We start from the raw sequence: 16,689 nt of genomic DNA on the forward strand, positions 1-16,689 counted from the left end.
GACAAAGATATGCAAACTCCCTTCACCACCTCAACCTCCACACCTGAGACAAAATGAAACTATTAAGTACACGAAAATGGAAAAACACCACATTCCCTTCAAAAATATATTTTTTTTTAAATCAATAAGAAAATGTATGTAAAGTAGAACGGAGTAATGTATAACTCACCGTCGACACCCCCCTCTAACAACTCCAACAATGGCACTTCGAGTAATGTACACCACAGTCACCACAATGTACAATATGGTTTTTACTACCTCAAACGAAAATAGAAAATGGAAAAATAAAATGGAAAATGAAAAGAAAATGGAAGAGGAAGAACTTTGCCCTAGCAGAGACGAAAATGGAAAAACGAATGATAAATAGAACAATGAAAGAAAATGAAAGTGAAGAAGTGGAGGAGTGGAGGAGTACGACGGTTGATTAGACTTGATTGATGGATAGATGTCACTTTTCACTTTTCCATTTTTAATAAATTTAAATTTCAAAAAAAGTAACCGATAGCCATTTTTTCATACCTAATTACCCCTACATGAACCCCTACATGAACCCCAACCGTTGGATCAAATTAACTACCCATCCAACGGTTACAGTACATCACGGATTGAAATCCGTGTCCGTACAGTAACGGGACGAAATCCGGTCCCTATATATATATATATATATGATGACCTAATACATTGTGCATATAATATATTCTCGAATATTAATTTTTGTGAGTTCCAAAACCAATAACATATTCTTAGTACTCACTTTCCAATGTGGTGGTCCAATGTCTCTTCTTAATCTTTATATCAAAATATTATTTGAGAATAATTATATTACAGCCTAAAAAATGAGACATTTTTCAAAAAAAAAAAAAAAATTACTTAAGTGCAATTTTCCAGACTATTATTCAATTAGGTATAATTGTTTAGATGGTAAATGCTATTTTAGATTTGATATTTTATAAAAATTATTGATTAAATTTATTATTTTATTAAATAATAAAATTTACATTTTGTATTTTCAAAATAGTACGAAAACTTAATAAATTGTACTAAAAGTAAGAAAATTAGGATACTACATTATTGTAAATTCTATATATATAATATTAGAGAGTAGTAAATCAGTCAAAAGTTTTACATTAGTATCTAACTATTCTATGAGATAAAGTAACGAAGAAAAAAACATTACCAGCTGAGTGTATTATTACTATCATAGTATAATTACAACCACTTATTACAATTTTTTAGTCAATTTTCACATTCGAAATTAAATGTCGAAATATTTTTTTTTTAATTTTTTTTTTCATAGCGGCATTCGTTATAGTTATAGTATCATCCTTGTAAATTTTTGAAAAATTCTGAATAGTTTACAGTACCGAAAACAGAGTTTTTGATATTTCAGTTTACTACGTGCGTTCAAAAAATATCAAACGTATTTTTAGTTATATTATTTTATATAATATAATGTTTAGATTAAATAATTAAGTGTGACAAATTATTAATTTTGTATAATTGTAACATACATTATAGAGTTACAAAATGTGTGTTAGGAGTTGCAAATCCTTTAAATTGATGATCACTTGAATATGTAACTCTCACTTCTTTTTCACTCTTAAATTAGTAAAAGATGTTACTAATTGTTTATGAATGTGAATGAATGATAGCTATTGAAAATATAACTGTTGGAGACTTGATTTATTCATTTATAAGGTGTATAAATGGTTCAAAATCAAGTGGGAATGATTTGAAACACTTTGGAGAAAAATTGGCCAAAGCTGAAAAAACAGTAACTAGTAATTAGTAACTAGTTACTATTTTTTCAGCATACAATTGCATATGTTTTTGAAAGTTTGAGAGTCTTTCTAATAGCCCAAAAGTTCTCCAAATCACCCAATTAATACCATAAATGTCCAATTTATGATTGGTAACATCTAAGGACTTTATGGTGGTCATTCATATTCATATGAGAGTGAAAACTCTATAAATAGAGGCCATATTGTTCACTTGAAAGAGAAGTAGTTGAAATCATTTTTTTGTGGTTAGAACCTTGTGAGGATATGCTCATCCTTAAATATGCTCATCCTTAGACACTAGGTTGAGCATATGGGGCTTGATAAGTCCTTAAGAGCATTTCTAGAGTTTCCCTAAGTGTCCATGTTAGGGAGGAAATGACTTTTAGGATAAAAGGCCCTTATGCCTTAGTCAAGCTTTTTGTGTATTATTATTATTATTCTTCTTCTCTAGCTTTCTTGTAATCTTGATGAAATACTTTTATTTGTATTTTGAGTATTGTAATGAGAACTTTTCCAATATTCTTGACACTGTAAATTATTCGAAATTTTTTAAAAATTTACAGGGATGATATTGTAAGCATAACGAACACCCTCGTGAAAAAAAATTGAAAAAAAAAATATTCTGACATATATTTTCGGGTGTAGAGATTGACTAAAAGGTTATAATAGGAAGTTGACGGTAGCACTCGTCTTTTTAACTAAGTTTAAAATTTAATTTATCATTGATGATTACATTGCAATAAATTCTTAACGATAAGAATATTTGCCCCTAAATATTTTACATAAAAATTAAGTGCTACAAACTAAACTACCTACTTACCTTTTGTTAGTATTACTAATTATAATTTTTTAGTCAATTTCTAAATCCAAAATCACTTATTAAAATATTATTTTAATTTTTTATAGCAGTATTTATTATAGTTACAATATTATTTTTGTAAAATTTTAAATAATTTACAATATTAAAAATAAATTCTTAATATTTCAGTTTATCTTACATGTTTCAAAAAAATTTAAACTTATTTTTAGACACTCTAAATTATTTAAAAATTTTCAAAAATTTACATAAATAATATTGTGAGTATAACAAAAGCTGTTATGAAAAAAAAATATTCTAATATATATTTGCGAACACAAACATTAATTAAAAATTTATAATATAAGAGATTGATGGTAGAATTTTTTCAATTTTTTTTACCACAAATTGATTGTTATAATTAAGTAACACATCTTATATATATTATTTAAAATTAAAATATATGAATCTTGATTGTATATATGTGCCACCATTTCATTAAAAACAAAAAAAAAAAAACAAATGAAAAATTAGTTGCCCATAGTAATGAATATTCTATTATTATATTTTAGTATTTGGTTCCAATATTCGAAGGGGAATTAGGTGATAATATCACGTGGGCTGCTGTTTTTGGATGCTTCTCAATTTGTCACACTCCCCTAAATCCTTCTTTTCTTTATTATTCTCTTTTTTTTAAAAAAAAAAAGAGTAAAAAAAGAAAATAAATGACAAAGTGTTAAAGGTTAAAAAACAAGTGAGAAATAGTTTGATAGAATTCACCCAATTTACAAAAGAATGACTTTTTTTTTTTTGTAAGGATTTTATTAAGAATATCCTTTTCTCAATATGAAGCGCATCGTATTAAGATAAACTTAATAATAATAAATTAATTTTGATGTAACTCTTTTGAAAGGGCAAGCAAAGTAACATCAATATCAAATCACATAACTATTTTATGGCTTGTGGTTGTCACACACACGGCCCTATAGTGTGTGGTGTGGGCTCATTTCAATTAATACATATACTCTATAGTCTAGACTTTGCCAAAACTATATGTACTCTTATATATTATTATCATTATTATTAATTGGCTGATTTAGTACACCGTATTATATTGTATTATGTTGTATTGAATTGTATTTATATTATTTAATGTAACTATGTTTAGTATTGACTTATATTAATATGCTGTATAAAATTATATTATTTTTATCATAAATTCAATCCCAACCTTAACTCTGGCCCTAGACTCAGATCCCATCTCCGACCCCAAGCCAAAAACCTCATGTCGAACTTAGACCCCAGTCCCAGATTGGGGTTCGGGTCTGGGATTCGGATCGGGGTTTGGGTTTAGGTCTGAGTTCATCAAATCTAGCTCTAGGATTCGGGTCCAAGTCCGAGTCCGAGTCCGAATTCAGGATTCGCGTCCAGGTCTAAGTCCGGATCTGCGTCTAGGATTCAGATTTAGGACCTCGACCTCCAGGTCCCTAATCTCAGACCTTTTCTAAATATTATAATACAAAAACTAATACAGATTATTTGTTATGTATTAAGTAATACGACTCGTATTGTATTAAAATTATAATCCTAACAATTAATACAATGCAAAGTTGTATCTAAGTATAGTGTTATTTATTATTTAAAACTAATTATAAATTAATAATACATATAGGGTTGATATTGCTTTAGAATGTAAAAGGACAGAGAATCGATAATACTTCCCTCATTTGTTAGGGTCCAACCCTTATTATTTTCTTCATTAATAATTGAAAGTTTCCACCTAATTAATTTTTATATAATCAATGAAATGTTGTGTATTACTTTATCAATTTACTCTTTAATTTATGATACAAAATTAAGTCTCTCTTGCAAATTACTATATACTGAAATTAAAAATTAACTTATGCGAATATACTTCCCTCTTTTATTCCTTCTTCATTTTTTTTTTTTAAATGTGGCCCCAAAAAATAATAAAGTGAAAAAGCTAGAAAAATGGGATGTAGCCTCTGAATTAGTATTAAATTGTGCTAGGGGGAAGAAATGGAGAAAATGAAAGCATTGATAGTACTGATGGCTTTTTCTTTTTTAGAAATATATATATATAGGGTAATATTATGGTAGGACCTTGCAAAAGTTTCCTGCCGGTAGGAAACTTTTTTTTTTTACCGTTGGTTTTAGATCTTGTGGTTATTATGATGTAAAGTATATACTCTTACTATAGGACTGCTTGTATATAATTAAAACTTTATACATATTATAATAATATTTAATAATATATTTATTTTAAAAAATAAAATAATATTAATAATTAAAAAATTTATTAATTTTTATTTTTTAATTATTATTAATTTTTAAAATTAATTTAAATTATTTTTATATAGATATTTATTTTCAAAAATTCTTCTAATGTAGAATCGCTTGAATGATTTTAAATGCTCTTTAATTGGAACCGTACCAACTTGCTTCTCCTAAACTTAATTTTTTTGGCAGAAAAAATAATTTCTAACCGAATTAATTAATTTTTTTTTATAAGTGGCGTCTCAAAAAGCAGCCAAACAACAACAAGATAAAAACCATTGAAAAAACAGTCAATAACACCAGAACTACGCACAACCTAAAAGCAAAACAAAAAAAAAAGACTAGGTGTAAACATAAAAAAAACCGGCAGTAAATTATGAAAAGCCAAAATATAAGAAGCAAAAAAAAAAATGAGTTTAGAAAAAATAATTTTTTTAAAAAAAATAAATACCGATATAAAAATAATTCAAAGTAACTTTAAAAATAATAATAATAATTCAAAATAAAAAGTAATAAAATTTTTAATTATTAATATTATTTTTTAAAAAATAAATATCATTAAATATTATTATAATATATATAAAGTTTTAATCGCATACAAGCAGTCCTATCGTAAGAGTATACACCTTACATCATAATAACCACATGATCTAAAATCAATGATCAAAAAAAGTTCTCTATCTGTAGGAAACTTTTGCTAGGTCCTACTATAATCTTGCCCTATATATATATATATGACTAGCAAAAAACTACGTGCGAGGCACGTATACTAAATTTATGCTAGTTTTTTTCTATGTTATTTAAAAGCGATACAATTAAAAATTAAAAAAAAAAAGTATTATTAATTATTAGGTGGGATTATTATGTGTATCTAAATATTATATTTTATAATATTGTCAATTAAAAGTGAATACCGAATGCAATATATTAGTGTTTAAGAAAGCTTGATGATTTAAATATGTTTTAAGTTAATCCAAAAATAAATTAAAAATTGATGTTCCAATACTTAAAGAAACATTACTTAAATGGATGTAAGATAAAAAGAAAATTAAAAATCAATCTCTAAATTATTGATAATTGAAGATAGCATTTGTCTAAAAATTGTAGATTAGAAAACTAATGATAGTCATTAGTGGATTTCAATCTTCATTTGCTTCGATAGAGACAATAGTGTAATTTTTGTATTTTACACTTTTCATTCTAGCCGGGTCCACATATATTTGGATTGTCCATTTTTTCGTTGATAAATTAAATATGGTAGTGTCGACAAAAAGTGAAAACCATGTTTAACAAAAAGTGATAGTATTCTATAACAAAATACTATTAAATTATTTTAAAATACTATATTTTATTAAAATAAAACTCTATGGGATTAAAATTTCATATTTATCTTTACTCAAAAAGAAAAAAAAATTGATAAAAAAAAAGAAAAAAAAATGAAAAGTTTCTATTATTATCTCCACTGTCTTTCTAGATGTGCATAATGGTCTCTTCTTTCTTCCATATTCTTCTTTATTTTTTGTATATTGTGTTTGCAACATATATGTAAATTATTACGTAACTTTAAAAAACTTTACTCCTGGCAACTAATGCATATGTCGAGCATTTAGAATCATTTATTAGCTGTAAATTTTGTTGGGTTTTTTTCGCCATTGATGCTTGGTTTTGTGAACTTTGATAAAAGTCACGCTTCTTTTTTATTCTTATTATTACTTATATAACATATAATATTCCAAATTGCACTTCTCTTTTTTCTTCTTCACAACTTAATAACAAAGAGAAGTGCGGATTGAAATATTATATGTGATCCCATGGGAATGTCCAAATTGTAATAGGAAAAGGAATACAATAAATAATTGAAGAAAACCTAATCGTAGATGTACAACAGCAAAAACTCAATCGTATTTTTTTGGATTGAATGAGATTTATTTTGTTTATTTTATTATATATAAATGAAAAGTGACCTATGAATTTCTCATAAACCATTTTATTTTTAATAATAAACCATTTTATTTTTAATATAAATAAAAAGTAAATACCGAATGCAGTATATTAGTGTTTAAAAAAGCTTGATAATTTAAATATGTTCTTAAGTTAATCCAACAATAAACTAAAAATTGATGTTCAAATACTTAAGGAAACACAATGTGTGTAAGATAAAAAGAAAATTAAAAATTAATTTCTAAATTGTTGATAATTGAAGATAACATTTGCTTCGACAGAGACAATAGTATAATTTTTTATTTTGCACTATTCATTCTAACTGAGTCTGCATATAACTGGATTGTCCATTTTTTTTTGGTAAAAAAAAATTCCATATATAATTCGTTCATTTTCTGATCTCTCTCAACAAACTAATTGTATATGCGATTTAAGGTTCAATTTATTTTATATATATATTTAATTTCTAGAGTTGTGATTATATATAGAGTTGAAATTTGTTAAATATCAGTTCAAATATTAATAGGATTTGTTTTATTATTATTTTATGATATATAAATAATATTTTATTATTTTATTAAATAAAAATAATAAAGTCACCCATAAATTTCTCATAAACCAAGAATTTTAGTTATATAGGCACACTTTATATAGAATAGATATTACATAAAATTCAAACAAATGAAGCATTTTCTTTTCTAACCCCTTGAAATGAACAATTGATACAATGAATGTGATATTTTTGTTTGCATTATTCTTTACTTGGTGTGGTGTAATACAATTGACTAAAGACTTTAATTTCCAACCAACAAATATTATTATATTTTTAAAATAAGGAAACATACATTTTCAATCATAAATAATTATGTACCTTGACTTTTGTCAAATTATGCATTAAGAATTTAATCTTAATTTAGTCTTTATATACAGTATATTTTCATTGAGACTTTAGTGTTCAATAGCACATATTATATATTATATATTGTATTATTAATGTGATTCTTACATATTTTAATTTAATAATTATTGACAAAGCTTCACTTTAATAATAGTATTAAACACTATTATAGTAATTTTTATTTTATTTTCTAGTATTGTTATTAGACACTAATAGTACCTAAGATCTAAGATATTATGATGTAATGTGATATATTAAATTCCACTAATTAATAATAATATGTGATATTTTATAACTTTATAATAACACCAGTAGTGTTATTTGACATTTTTTTTCATATGAAATTGGCTCTCTAACTTTTCTTTTCTATTATGTGTTGTGTAGTGTAGTAAGGAAGTTTTTATCGGCATCCTTCTTTATTTCAATAATTTGAATTCTACTATAATTTTTTATTGTGAGAGATTATACTTAACTTTTTAAAAAGTTAGCTTATGACAGTGTTATTTTTAACAAGATAATAACTCTCAAACTACATACTGATGACTTTATTAAGATAAAATAAAACATAAAACTTCTATAATTGGCACGAAATCTCCAAAAAATAATGTGCACCACCACATTATCTTTTTTTTTGTTTTGGAAAAGAAAGAAAATATTTTCATTTCTTAGTAAGAGATATAATGAGATAGGTATCGTATAGGTATACGCTACGTACAATATTTATGATGAATCATAATAAATTCCAACCTACCCAATTCAGTGCCATTTATTTCTTTAATCTCTCAAAAAATAATTTTAAAAAAATTCCAAATTGGCATAAAATTGTACTCTATATATTACAAGATAAAGAATATTGAATAAAATTTTCAGACTTTGCTGCCCACTTTAGTTTCCTCGTCACCATATACTTTTTTCATATTTATAGTAGCCGAATATTTAATTTTATCAATAATAATAAATTAATTAGTAATTTTTTCTTTCTAATTTTGACATGTACTAAATCGTGTTCCTGAATTTTTTTGGCCGTTAGAAATTCTCCAAACTATTAAGATTATTAAATTTAAGGACTTTTGTCTAATTTCATTCAATTTTACTGTTTCAGTGATTGTTTATGTACTAAACCATGCTCCTCAGATTTTGATATCTATCAAATCATGCCCCTCAAAGTTTGATATGTACTAAATCATGCCCCTTGAACTTTCATCCATATTATAATTTTTTACTAAAATTAGACAAAAGTCTTTAAATTTAACAATCTTAATAGTTCGAGGAGAATTTTTAACGGCCAAAAAAGTTTAAGGGGCACGATTTAGTACATGTCAAAACTCAAGGAAAAAAAATTATTGATTAGCCATAATAATATAACATCTTCAAATAGTATTATACACTACTATAAAACCTTCTAACATATTTGTCATCATAATAAATACTTAATTAAGTGAGTTATTGAGTCATTATTATTATTATTGTGCATCTACCACAATTTATATTTAATTATAAGTGGTGACATTTTATTATAAAGCAATAATAAGTAGTAATTATTATGTATAGATATAGATATTTGATTTCAAAGGTTGTGTGGAGACTTGTTTTTAGTGGGTGAGAGAGATTGCCGCCGGCCCTTAGTGGTCACCCATGCAATTATTGACTTCTTTTGGATCTTCGGTCAAATTTGTTTTTAAAAAATATCATATAATTATTTTATTTCAAATGACATATAATTAGCTAGGGGTCTCTCTCCAGGACACTCCTTTCTCGTAGACCTCATTTTGACATCAAATTTAGCCTTATTATTTTCATATATATAGATAAATTTTATATGTAAATTTTTTATAAAATTCTAAATAAATTAAAATACTAAAATATTTAAATCATATTTTTAATATTGTAAATTATTCAAAATTTTATAAAATTTAAAATTATGTATAACTTCAACATACGTAATTATAAAAAAAAAATTAAACTAAAATACTCTCTTAAATGCTAAATCAAATAAAATGTCTACCAAATATAAATCTTTAAAAAAGTGTATTATAAACTTACCAAAAATATATATATCTTGGATAAATTTTAATATTTATGATCTTAATTATTATACTTATTTTGTCCATTGATGTGTCCATCTCATTTTGTTGTTTTTTTTCTTAAAAAAAAAAAAAAAAAAAAGAAATATCACCTTCTTAATTAATTTCACTATGTTGCAACTGTACTCAGAATTTGAGAGAGACATATATTTTGTTTTTGTGAGGGAACAAAAAATAAATTAAATATGTGTAAAATAATTTAATCATCACTCTAAAACTAATATTATGTTTTTATACATATCACCTTTAAATACAAAGGTACTATAAATTCCACAAAATATTTACTAAAAATCCACTATCAAAATATTTAGATTAATTTTCATATACCAAATAAATTAAAATGAATTAATAATTTCTTTTCTTTTGTTTTTTTGGTCCTATCCTAGAGAGTACTCATGTCCCTTTGTTAATTTGTTTTATTTGTCTAACGAGGTTTACTTTTTTGGTTATCCTCTTATAATATATGTTTGAGTCCCCCTATAATCTCTAATTGGATATTCTCCCATTTTACCATTCAATAGTAATAAAATCCCAAACCCAAATAATAAGAAAAAAGAAGCTACAATTCAATTAAATAACAAATTTTATTTAATTTAAATTGAAATATATTAAACCGGATATTAATTTATTTATTTTTTAAGAAAGAGAAAATAAAATTTATATTATTAAATCAATTGGACAAAGTTCTTTACATGAAGATATAACTTGAGCAAAATCTAATCAAGTCATTTATAATAATAATAAAAAAAACCCTAACAATAATCTTAACAAAGGATTTAATAAAAAACAAACTCCCGTCCAATCACCAAAACCATATTAATCTATATTAAAATACCATTACTGTAAGAATAAAACTAACATAAAATAGCATTAAAACTGAGACAACAAATCTCATAATGAGATATAAGAAAGACTTTTTTGTGTACGAACGACTATATATCCCATACTCCCATGTGAAACCAAAGAGAGAGAAAACACGTTATTTATATTAATTATTATTAGTAAATATATATTTGTTTTTACATAACCCAAAATCAATTAAAAATCCTTAAGAGGGATGTGGTCACCACGTGGATGTTCAACAAAAGTAGTCTATACTATAATAATAATAATAATAATAATAATAATAATAATAATAATAGGGATATGATTTTGTCCCGTAATATACTTTCGGAATGTATTCCGTGGTATGGGTCTCAAGGTACATTAAATGAATGTCAGGGTACGTTTCTACTTTTTAATCCTAATTACCCTTATATCAATTTCAGCCGTCAGATCAAATAACTCCCTCATCTGATGGCTGCTGTATATCACGGATTACAATCCGTAGGACAAAATCATATCCCTTAATAATAATAATAATAATAATAATAATAATAATAATAATACAACAATGATATATATCTTAGATTTGGCTATAAATAAAAGAGTTGTACTAAGACATTTCAACATCCAAAACACAAAAACCAAAAGTCTACCATGGTTATGGCTAGTTCATCATCTTCTTCTTCTTCTACTAGTAATAAAAATCTGGTTTTGATAATCTGTTGTGCTGTACTAATTTGTAGTAGTATTATTAGTGTGTCAAGTGCAAATTTTGAAGGCCCAGCTGAGAAAACAGTTCCTTTAACCAAAGGCCTCTCATGGCAATTCTATGCAAAATCATGTCCTTCTGCTGAGTCCATTATAAGAAAAGAACTCAAGAAAATCTTCAAAAATGATATTGCCCAAGCTGCTGGCTTGCTTCGTCTCCATTTCCATGATTGCTTTGTTCAGGTATATATATATATACAGAAATAATAACTATTTCTTTTCTCAAAGAATATATGTAAGTGTTCCACATTGATAAAAAAAGAGAGGGTTAATCACTTTATTAGGCTTAGAAGCTATTTACCTTCGGCGCGGCCCGAATAGCAAAATGGGTTTTTCTTGCAGATCCACAACCCGGATGTTTTCTGGTCACTTTCTAGGTTTTCAGTCTGACACAACCCGCCGCAATACTTTTTTGGTCCGACCCGCCAAACTGAAAAAAGTATTCGGGCCGGTTTGGGCCAAAAACGTGTCGGGTCAGGACTGGCCCGATCCGATCCGATTGACATTCCTACAGTCCGAGTTTGTATTTAACAGCATAATATATATCACTCGACTATAAAAATCTTCTTATAAAAAATGACATGATAAACTTTGGGAGGTTTTCTTAGGTACTTTTATGTCTTGTTGTACTTGATAAACTTTGTTAAAATTAGGATATGTTAGTGGTGTAGTCTTGATTTTGCTTATTAAGTTTGGGATATATACATGTTGTTTGTAGTTAATTAATTTCTATAAATGGATTATTAGATATGTTTGGATTTAGTTAATTATGTGTCGTTACTAATTATATATACATAAATATGTTGTGTAGGGATGTGATGGTTCAGTGTTGTTAGATGGGTCAGCAAGTGGACCAAGTGAGAAAGATGCACCACCTAATCTCACCTTGAGAGCCACCGCATTCAAGATCATTAACGATCTTCGAGCCCTAATTCACAAGAAGTGTGGAAGAGTTGTTTCTTGCGCTGATATTACCGCTCTTGCTGCTCGTGATTCTGTTTTCTTGGTAAGTAATTTTTTTTAGTACGAAAATAATAATATGATCTTTTTTAATTAGTCAAACAAATTGCAAAAATAATTACTTGGTAGCTTTTTTTAATAAAATCATACCAAATATAATATTATTATTTAATTACTAAAATGTTTATTAGGGAGTTATTATAATATACTATATTACAACTATTTATTTAATGAATTGGTTATGGGTGAGAGTTGGTAAGATCAAGTATAGATTAGTTAATATTATGTTAGGTATTTATTTATGTATAAAAAACAAAGTATTTATTATTTTAAAATATTTTTTTTTTCATTTCATTAATTTGGTCCTACCACTAGGGGTGTGCAGAAAGTCATCCAATCCAATCCCAACCGACAAATTCAATCCCAACCGATCCAATAGAATCGGATATCCAATCATAATTGGATCAGATCGGATCTAAATTTTAAAAATCCAATTGGATCGGATCGGATGTTGGATGAGACATCCGATCCAATGGATAACCGAACCGATCCAATCCAATATCATCCAATGTCCATCCAATCATATTTAATATTTATAATTTTATATATTTAATTATTTTGTTTTTTAAAAAATATATTAATTATTAATAGGTTTTTTATCTGTAGCACACATTGATTTAATATTTTATATAATATTTGCATTTGATGTATTGGACTTGTTTATTAAGACTTTCACTTATTAAGTTAGATTTTTGTTATATTTTTATTATGAGATTATGAAAATTAGGTTGAATTTGGATTAAATTATTGTTTATTATTAGATTATTAGGCTTTAAATTATGTTTTTTCATATTTTTTTTCTTTTGAATGAAATCATGGCTAAAATGGATTGGATTCATCCATTGGATCCATTGGATGGATCCAATCCAATCCAATAAAAAACCAGTTAAAGCATCCAATGGATGGAACCGATCCAATCCAATACATCCATTGGATCAGATCGGATCGGATGACTCAATTCAATTGGATTGGATCGGATGGCAAAATCCAATATCCAATAAATAATTGGATTGGATCGGATGGGTCAAAATCCATTGGATGTGATCCAATGAACACCCCTACCTACCACAATTAAATTTCTCTAACACTACGTACTATAATACTCTCTCCCTCTCTCTCTATTATATGAATTGTCTCTTATCTTATTTTTTCAACTGAAAATATGATCTCACTAAAAAAAGTTACTTTAGTTTTTTACCCTACTGAAAACTTTTGCATAGGATAAGTTTTTTTTTTTAACCATTAGAGACATGACAAGTTTTTGGGGTTCACTCAACTTTTAATTTATATATATATATTCTTTTTTACTTTTCTAAAATACTGAAAAAGAGATCCCACTAGAGAAAATGCAAAAGAAATCAACATTGTCATTATTTGCCAAACTCTTAATATTCTCCAGTACATTAATTTATTTCTTCTTTTCTTTCATGACTTTACAACTAATTTCATAAAAAAAATATATATTTTTTATAATTATTTAATAACACAACCAAATTTGTTTTTACTTTATATTGTAATAATTATCCTCTTGTGTTTTTTAGAGTAAAATATGTAAAGATTCTAGTTTTAACAAGCATATATATATTTTAATTTATTTAATAATTTGAATTTGGATTACTTTTACTTGTACGTACATTTTAGACACGTACTAAAATATCTTAATTTACTTTTATGGCCTACGTACACACGAATATCACGTTGTGATAATTATTATAAAAATCTATATATATAAATATTTATATAATATATTGGGGAGACAAAATCTAAGGTAAAGATTATGTGATGTTCAAATTGACTACATTTTATGAGACATTACGAATCACAGAACTATTATTACTTGTTTTTTAACTAACACATTCATGGCTCGTTTGGAACGTCATATTAGATCGTATTGTATTGTATTATATTGAATTGGGTTATATATCATATTTTTATATAATACAATATTAAACTTTAATTTATACTAAAATATTATATATTTAGGTGTCCATAAAATTTAATACCACATATAGTTTTATATAAAAATATTGCATAAAATACAATTCAATATAATACAATACAATACAATCTAATACAGCATTCCAAACGAGCCCTCACGGGTTAAGTGAACACATCATCACTTTCTAAAATACTTTTTTTTTCTTTTTTTTCTGGCTAATTAACAATTTTTTCTTTTCAACTTTGACATATACTAAATTATATCCCTAAACTTTTTTGGCCGTTAAAAATTCCCCTAAACTATTGATATTGTTAGATTTAAGGACTTTTGTCTAATTTCATTCAATTTTAATGTTTCAGTGATAGTTTATGTACTAAAATATGCTCCCGAGACTTTGATATCTACCAAATTATGCCCCTCAAATTTTAATATGTACTAAATTATGACCCCTAAACTTTCTTTCATGTTAGAATTTTTTTACTAAAATTAGACAAAAATCCTTCAATTTAACAATTTTAATAGTTCAGAGGGAATTTTTAACCGCGAAAAAAGTTCAGAGAACATGATTTAGTACATGTCAAAGTTCGGGAGAAAAAATTGCTAATTAGCGTAATTTTTTTTTAATAAATAATAGTTATTATTATTATTATTATTACTTATAAAAATGTATGTGATTTTAATTGACGATATATACTCTCTAATATTTATTATATTAAATTATAAAAAAACTATAACGATACACATTGTAAAAAGATGATACACCCTATCTTTTAACATTTCTCATTGTAAAATGATATTTTCAAGACCATTACTGTCAGACTTTTTAATAGAATGTCAAGTGCATTAGGTTTAGGTTAGGTGTATGTTTGGAAATTATTATAAGAAAAAATTCTTATATATAAAAAAATTATTTTACAAAACAATTATTATTATTATTATTGATAATTAAAAATTAGCACAAAACAATGACCCTTTGTTTCTTTCTTTGTACATCATGTTGTGATTATCTAATTATAAGTAATAAGTTAATAATATTATCTGAAACGAATTTATTTGAGAATATATATCATTTTAAGCTAATGCTATAATAACACAACCCTTTATGCTATATCATTTTACTACATACATTATAATAAATAATTATTTAAAATTTATTTTTAACACTATAAATTATTTCCATAATATACACCATTATTAAAAAAATTAAAAAATTAAAATGAGCCTCAAATTATTCGTTTTTTTTTTAAAAAAATAATGTTGATTAAATTTATTAATTTTGATCTTCTTTCTTCTTGTTCATGATTTTGAATCAATTACAGTCCGGTGGCCCAGACTACGCCGTACCATTGGGAAGAAGAGACGGCTTAGCATTCGCAACCCAAAACGAAACCAATGCCAACCTTCCACCACCCTCAAGTGGCGCCCAAGCCATTCTCAAACAACTCGCCGACAACCAAAACCTCGACCCCACAGACGTCGTCGCCCTCTCAGGCGGTCACACCATCGGAATCGCCCACTGCGGATCCTTCGACAACCGTCTCTACCCAACCCAAGATCCAGTCATGGACCAAACCTTCGCCAAGAATCTCAAATCCATATGCCCAACTAAAGACTTCGACGCCTTCACCTTCCAAGATCTCCGAACACCCAACACCTTCGACAACAAATACTACGTCGATCTCATGAATCGTCAGGGACTTTTCACCTCCGATCAAGATCTCTACACTTACAGCAAGACTAAGGAGATCGTGAAGAGTTTCGCGGTGAATCAGACTCTGTTTTTCGAGAAATTTGTGATCGCCATGACTAAGATGGGTCAACTTAATGTGTTGACCGGTAAGGAAGGTGAGATTAGAGGGAACTGTTCGGTTAGGAATTCGCAGAAGAAGGCTTTCTTGGCTTCTGTGGTTGAGAATGGTGAAATTATGACTGATTTTTAGTGAGTGGTTTGGATAATTCTCAGTTTTTTTGTTTTTTTTTTAAGGACTAATTGGAATATTATGTGTTTGTGAAAATGATTAAGTGAAATAATATGTTAGTTTGTGTGTTAATCTACTCTTTTTGTTTTTGGTGTATTTATCAGTATTACATCTATTTATATAGAGATTTTTTCTAGGGGAGTTCTATTTACACCCCACAAAATGATAAGTACACCCCATTATTAAAAAAAATATAAACTTAAATAATTTTTAAAAATTACTCTTAATATTTTTTTTAAAATTTTTTCTCACATTATTTTATGTTAATTTCAATACTTATTTTGATTTTATTTTCATAATTTTTTCTAACTCATGTATATTTTTTTTTTAATTTTTTCTAAAAAAATTTCATATAATTTT

General features: G+C 26.3%; 1 protein-coding gene across 1 annotated transcript; it reads left to right on the top strand.

The window, feature by feature from the left end:
- Positions 1–11,164: 11,164 nt before the first annotated feature.
- LOC115708240 (peroxidase 12) lies at positions 11,165–16,401 on the top strand. The gene is made up of 3 exons (XM_030636461.2): positions 11,165–11,574; positions 12,203–12,397; positions 15,670–16,401. The coding sequence occupies exons 1-3, from the start codon at positions 11,278–11,280 to the stop codon at positions 16,288–16,290; spliced, it is 1,113 nt and encodes a 370-aa protein (XP_030492321.1). The 5' UTR covers positions 11,165–11,277; the 3' UTR covers positions 16,291–16,401.
- The last annotated feature ends 288 nt before the right edge of the window (positions 16,402–16,689 follow it).

Source organism: Cannabis sativa, chromosome X (genome assembly GCF_029168945.1).
Source record: "Cannabis sativa cultivar Pink pepper isolate KNU-18-1 chromosome X, ASM2916894v1, whole genome shotgun sequence".
Classification (NCBI taxonomy): Eukaryota; Viridiplantae; Streptophyta; class Magnoliopsida; order Rosales; family Cannabaceae; genus Cannabis; species Cannabis sativa.